At 44.7% G+C, this 6951-nt stretch overlaps 1 protein-coding gene across 2 annotated transcripts in view; it reads left to right on the forward strand.

Annotated features, from left to right (window-relative positions):
- LOC107317798 (serine/threonine-protein kinase TNNI3K) overlaps window positions 1-6951 on the forward strand; it is a 39745-nt gene that overhangs the window by 30817 nt on the left and 1977 nt on the right. Inside the window, exons 21-24 of one of the 2 annotated variants that reach the window (XM_032446366.1) lie at window positions 197-306; window positions 2964-3023; window positions 3690-3859; window positions 6302-6680. In XM_032446366.1, coding sequence (XP_032302257.1) covers window positions 197-306; window positions 2964-3023; window positions 3690-3859; window positions 6302-6449 — 488 coding nt within the window. In that variant the 3' untranslated portion in view covers window positions 6450-6680. Of the gene's footprint in view, window positions 1-196; window positions 307-2963; window positions 3024-3689; window positions 3860-6301; window positions 6681-6951 lie in introns of those variants that run through there. The other variant, XM_015870887.2, reaches the window with a different exon arrangement.

Here is a 6951-nt window from a genome sequence, read left to right on the forward strand (position 1 = left end):
TCACCCCATTCAGTGCCATGGATTGTGTTAGCTGCCTGTAGAAATAGTTTGGATTTGGAGCTGCTACGAGATTTACCCATGGACAGGGTGGTCATGCGCTTTGTGCCCTGGCTGTGTGTCAGCAGATAGGCTGTGCTTTCCGAGGGGCTCCGCACCTCCTGGATGCTCACCTCTTTGTGCCGGGCTGTTCCCACAGCGGCAGCGGCGGCAGACATGGCGTACCACCACATCCGCCCGCCCATCGGGTACTCCATCCCCAAACCCATCTGCGCGCTGCTGATGCAGGGCTGGAATGCCTGCCCAGAGGTGAGTGCTTCTCCATGCAGCCCCAGCACTGGGGTCAGCCAGGGGTTCAGCTCCACACTCCCCAAGAGCTCACTGAGATGAACTCTGCAGCAGAATGCTCTGGGACAGACAGTGGTGTGGGCTGAAAGCACAGAGTTGATGAGCTGATGGGGCAAGCAGATGATCAGGGAGCCATTAACTGAAAACTTGAGGGAATGTGTTGCAAAAGTTCAGTTTTGATTTGCAATGAACAGAAAAATACTGTTTGCTCTCAGACTTCTGCAGGTGTTTTCAGTGAATTATTGATATGTTTCCATGTGAAAAATGAAATCTCTATCATCAAAAGAGTTGCTCTAAAAATAATGCTAAAAAAGTATAAACTTCTGTTTTTCTACCATGCCCTAAAGCCATTCCCTGATGCACTGAAAAGATATCTGCACGATTGCAGAAGACAAGAGGGCCTGGAGGCAGCAGCAGAGCCCTTCTCAGCACCATTCCAGCTCTGGGAGCAGTTATGGTCAGGCTGCAAATACTCCTCTTTCCAGGGCTGCTTTCTTCATGGCAGTTACTCTCAGCACAATGTTCAGAACTTCTGATTCCTTTGTGTTCTTCTTCTCCAATTGCTATAACAAGTGACTTTGGATTCTACTTTCCTTTTCTCAGTCAAAGGTTAGATAAGACTAATGTCCAGTCCAAAGCACTGGTTCCAGTAAGGTGATGGCTTAGTGATACATTTACAGTCCCTGTCCTGATTCTGCTCCCCAGCCCCTTCCTGGCAGGGCTGTATGAGATGCTGTACCTCCTTGGCTCTGTGAAGCACTGTTCAGCAACAATTAAAACACTGATGTGTTATGAACAATGCTCATCTCCTGAAGCCAAAACAGTGCATCATATCAGACACTGTGAAGAAAAGCAACTCTGCCTCAGCTGAAAATAAGACAGTCCCACATGTTTTGAAGGAGCATTTTGGATCTGTTCAGGACTAATGCATAAAACCTTGGGTTCCAACACCAGCACTTGCTAACTGGAGAGCATGTGGTCAGTGTAAGATTCAGCAAAGAGAGACCCGTAATCGTGTGCCTGACCCTGTCCTTGCTCTGGATACCTGAAAGCTTTCTTAACTGAGTGAACTAAAGCGCATGTAGGTGCTGTAGCAGGATGGTGCAGAGGGAGGTCAGTGTGACTCTGGGCTGCCAACTGACTTTGGAGAGCTTTGTCCCTTTACTATATTCTATGCTGTAACCTTATGTTTCAGCTTAAAAAATGCGGATAGAATGTGTTTGCTATGCAGGGTATGGTTAGCTATTTTATTTTGGTGCTATTAGTGTTTTCTGGATACTTGAATACACGCGTCTTCCATTTTATGAAGTAATGTTATATTATGGATGAGGGGGCTGTTTGTTTGCTTTATTCCATGTAACTATAAAGCTAATAACCATCAGCAAGTAGCTCCCATTCTGATTAAAGTTATTAATAGGATGTTATATTAAATTGTTGACTTAAGCGAGCAGTATGTAATGGATAGAGTCACTGTATCTTGTTAGCAGCTCACTGAGCACCAATAAAAATAAAACACCATTTTGGAATTTTAATGCACTTTGCTGCTCATCAGTTTCAATCCAGTATCACTTCATCTTCCTAATGCTTGAGAACTGCGTGGCAGAATTAGAAGGCAACTGATAGCTCAATCAGCCAGTGGGCAAGTCGAATTTTGCACAAAGTGTGGGGAAAAAACTTACTGAAATTGGATTTTTTAAAGGCCTTTTTCTATATGAAATGACTTTATGCCCAGTTACAAAGACTCTGAATTATGTCTGAAGGCCTCAGGAAAGTTCCAGTAGGTCCAGGGGATGAAGAAGAAGGAGAGCCTTTAGTCAGCATGTGAGCTGTGTGCTGTGCAGGGAGCACCTGTCCTAAAACTGTCAGGACAAATCCCAAATGCTCCTGTGAATTCACTGCACAGATTAAAAAGCATTTATTTTAAAGTGATTCATTTACACCATATATGTATCTAACATGCATAATAATCCCTGACTCAGCGATTTCATTCCTCACAAGAGGAGAGAACAAGTGTTGCTACTTAATCACCATAGCAAGCAGAACAAATGAAATAATTAAGCAGTGAAAAACATCACCATCCCATTCTTTGTCCATAGTACTTTGTCCAGCATTACACTGAAGGTGCAAGGATATGCTTCCACTTTTATTAGAGAGAGGAGTCATCTGTTAAGGGAAAATGGTGAAGTAAATGGTGAACTTCAGGGCTCAGTGGGTGTTTACAAGTCAGAATCCTCCATCAGGAATGATGCAAGCACACAGAAATGGGAAGGTGAGGGTTTCTGTAAGGGCAAGTATTGCTCAGGAACGAATCCTCTGATCTTCACAGCTGTTGTTATATTAAAAATCTCATTTATAGGCAAAGAGGAAGCATAGCTTATATACAAGCATAGTCAATCATCTACTGTTACTTTTACAGAAATGTTATGGCCCAATTGTTCTGAGTTCAAATCTGATTGTTTCAGGAAAAGAGTACTAATGTAGATAACATTAAACACACATCTCAAATTCAAAGGAGGGGCATGGAGGGGATTTGTTGCTCATCTGTCTGTGAGTCTGTTTAACTACTGAAGTTGCTCCTTCTATTTTACACAGCTCTGTTTTTCCTCTTGTGTTCACAGGGCAGACCAGAATTCTCAGAAGTGGTCACAAAGTTAGAAGAATGTCTGTGCAACATTGAGGTAAGGCCTTTATTTCTCCTGTGGAACATCTGTGCCTGTGATGTATGCACAGAAGTACGAGGGGAGAGGGGCAGGTAATGAGGAAAGCATTGGATTTGGAGTCTGCAAGCTGCTCCATCCTGTTAAATGCTGCATCCAGTGAAGGATGAGAACTCTCCCCCTAATTCTTAATATTTTTCTTCTCCTTGCTCAGCAAATAATTTCTGCTCCTTTTAAATCTCTCTGGACCCAGGTGCAGTGAGGATATCTTGCTCCAGCAAGGCTGGGTCCCTGCTGCTGTGTACATTTCTATGTAATGCTCTTATGTTCACATGCTAGTCCTGTGTTAGCATTGTCCCACCAGGCTGAGCTCCCACCCTGAGGCACCCAGATCAGACTGCTCCCACCACACAGCACTGCCACCATTCTGTACACATGGTGGAATCCCAGGTGGTGGTTTCCATAGGGGAGGCTGGAATGACTCCTGGCTACACAGGGAATGCTCACAAGCCACATCACTCATGCTGCCTCACAGTCAAGAGTCACTGTTCTTTTTAGCCAAACTATAAAGGCAATATGGAGCACAAAGTTTGCAAGAGCTGAGGAAAAAATAATGCACTGTATGTGTAAACAGTGCCTGTTATGGTGCTTTTTTTGTTGTTGTTTTGTTTGTTTGTTTTAATGCAGCTGATGTCTCCAGCCTCCAGCAACAGCAGTGGTTCTCTGTCTCCCTCCTCATCCTCTGACTGTCTTGTTGCACGTGGAGGACCTGGCCGCAGTCATGTCGCAGCACTACGCAGTCGTTTTGAGTTGGAATATGCTTTGAATGCACGAGCTTACGCTGTCTGGTCACAGAGGTACGTACCTGTCCTTGCAGGCAAGGAGGGCTCTTGCTCCTAAGCAGCCATAGCTCTTCCCAGGGCTGCATGGCTCACCTGCCTTAAATGGGAGTTCTCTGGAGCAGAGGTTGCCCCTCACTACCAGGTAAGGCTGTTTAAGAAGTAGGAACACCCTGGGTTATGCATCACACAGAAGATCCCCTGCTGGGGTTGACTGGAAGAGTGCTTTTGCAGTCCTGTCTTCTCCTGTAGTTGCTATAGCACTGTGCTTTGGGTTATCTGAATGCTGATGAAGCTGTCCCATTGTCAAAACAACAGCTAAGCATTTGCATTTCTCACTATGAATAGCATCAAATTAGTGGAAAATCAGAACCTGTCCTGTGTAGGCTCTACACACCGAAACGGAGGGATCTCAGCCTCACTAAGCATTGCCTTTGATGTTCCTGCTGGGATTTTGGTCAATATATATGCACAAAAGAATAAGAGTTCGGGCTATGTTCCATGACAAGGAGGCAAAGGGACCCATGGACCCCTACCTGGGACAGTGGGGTATAGGAAAAATGTAGGGAGGTGGGCCTGGATGAATGGTAATGGCAGCAGCGAACTAAGGGGGTACAAAAAACAACTTAGTTTACTAAATATTATAGCGTAATGTGAGATAATACAACAATACTGTAAGATTGGAAATAAAGCTTATAAATCAAATAAGATAAGGGAGGAGCTGGGGTTCAGAAGCTTTCTTACTGTACTGTTGTAGGCAAAATAGCCAGGGAGGCAGTGAGGGCACAGAAGACAGTCTGGAGACCCCCAGCCCACTTTGTCCATCCCTCCAAATGAAAAACAGAAGCAGAAAAATGAAGTCTTCTGGGAGCTGTAGTGAACTCTTTAACTCCCAGCACACCATGTGGTGTTATGATGTGGAATACCAATGAAAAAACATCATCATGGTTTTGCCATGGCAGCTCCCAGTATTTTTATGGCAAAGCAACACGTGGGGTCTGTGCATTACTGTAACACCAAAGTTAATATCTGAGGCAGAGTAACCTACCACCTGGTTCTGAGGCAAAGGTAGCAGTCTCCTTCCTCTGACCCATGGGGACTGAGTGAAAATGGAATGGTGCTCTTAATCTCTGTCAGAAGAGCTGTGCTCTTAGTCTAAACTTTACCCTGTAGCACCACTTAGCAGTCAGAAATTGTAATAGCAGAACGCTCATTGCTGTTAACTGGAACATGGGAACTGAGAGATACAGTCAGCTGAACTGAGGAGCTGCATCAGAGGAATGAGGCTGATCGAACCTTTGCCCATTTGGGGCAGTCACTGAAATCTTCCACTTAAAAATACAGATGACACCCAAAATGTTCATCGGAAATGTAAGAGGTGCCTGGAATTACTTTGCCATGCCGACAGGACATGGAAGTGGGGGCTGAGTCAGCATAGAGGAAATGTGAGCCAGCCTTTAATTTTCTGTCAAGGGGCAGATTGCCATTACTCCTGAGTGTAATGGATGTGCAGGAAAAGGATAAGAAAGTGATGTGTTTAGGTTCTAGTGTAGCTACAAGGGCAGGAAACAGGGAGTTCTTGTCCTGTAATTCAGTGTTCTCCATAACATGCTGAGGCTTGTTAGCACACCAAAAGGAGATTTCCTGTAGCCCTAGCAGTTACATAGAGCTGGGAGCTTTTATTGCATGTTCTGCATTACAAACTAACAACAGACAGCGCTACCAATAGCACGCAGGAAGGGTTACCCAGAGGCACAGCATTCAGCACAAAGGGAAAGGTTTATTTAATTTTTCAATTATACATGACACTGATGTGATTAACAACCTCACTTGCTGATGGCATTTGTTCCTTAGGGCTGTTTATTTTCTTTCTTTGTTTGTTTTGGAAGTATGATCATTTTCAGCAGGGCTGGGCCGTGTTTTGGAGTTTTTCCCCTAGTCAGGCTGTTTTTCCTGGGCTGTCGCCTGCTGTGACACCTTTGTGGCCCATGAAGTCCTGTGCAGCACGCAGCTCTATTTCACCACAGAAACAGTTCTGATGAAATCTCTGTGTACCATGGGGTACAGCCATGGCACTGAACTTGTTTGTTTCTTGCTTTGTAACTTTAGCTGTGTTGAGCAAACACAAACTTCCCTCCTGCATGGCAACTGTTGCTATGTGCAAAGTAATGAGAGGTGAGCTGCTGCAACCTCATAATGAGCTGAATGTAATAGCAATGCATTTTAATTGTCTGACAGGGCAGCTTAATGTCAGCTCATCACACTGTAGGTGCTCAATGTTGATGTTTCACTTCTCTCCACCTTTAATATTCCCCCCCCCCCCCCCCAGAGCCTGACGACAATGTCTGACAACAATTAATGGTCTCTTTTAAGTAGCTGGTGTATTTCACATGGCTGCCTCTTCCTTCCACAGCTGTACCTTAATCTTTTGTGAACTGACAGCTTCTATCTGATTTGCAGCACTGGGCAACACCCTTCTCAGGGTCTGTCTTTGGATGACATGAGGAGAAACTTCCAGTACCCTCCTATTGACAAAAATGGTGAGTTATTGCAGAATACTCCTCCTAGCACTTCAGTGTGTTTAACCAGTGCAGAGCTGACATTTTAACAGCCTGATAAGAAAACTGATGCTCGGTGCACACTGGAAGTTACAGCCAGCAGGAGCTTATGAGGTCTCACCCCATTCTACTGCAGCTGCTGGCCCCATTCCCTCTGTGCCCTCCCTGGCTTTTGGGAATGCTCAGTCTGTGCATGTGGATCTGTGAATAAGGAGAGGATGTGGCATTATATCCTCCATGCTGCTCTTGTTAATAAAAAATAATAATAATAATTTTTTGGAAAAAAAAAAAAAAAAAAAAAAGCTAGACAGACCTATTTCCAAAGTACCACAGCAGCAGGAAAGCATCCCATCACACCTGAGCATATTTTTATGCATTGCCCCCAAAGCAGCCTTCTGGCACTTCCCAGCCCCTGTAAACCTCTTGCTGGATAGTTCTTGTTCAGCTCTTATCTTGCTGGCATCAATTTGGAAGTCTACTTCTTGCTTTCCCACCCCCTTTTCCAATGGCTTGTGAAGTCAGCAGCTGCCTCTTTGAAGTAAAAACGCATAC

Source organism: Coturnix japonica, chromosome 8, assembly GCF_001577835.2.
Source record: "Coturnix japonica isolate 7356 chromosome 8, Coturnix japonica 2.1, whole genome shotgun sequence".
In the NCBI taxonomy this organism is placed as follows: Eukaryota; Metazoa; Chordata; class Aves; order Galliformes; family Phasianidae; genus Coturnix; species Coturnix japonica.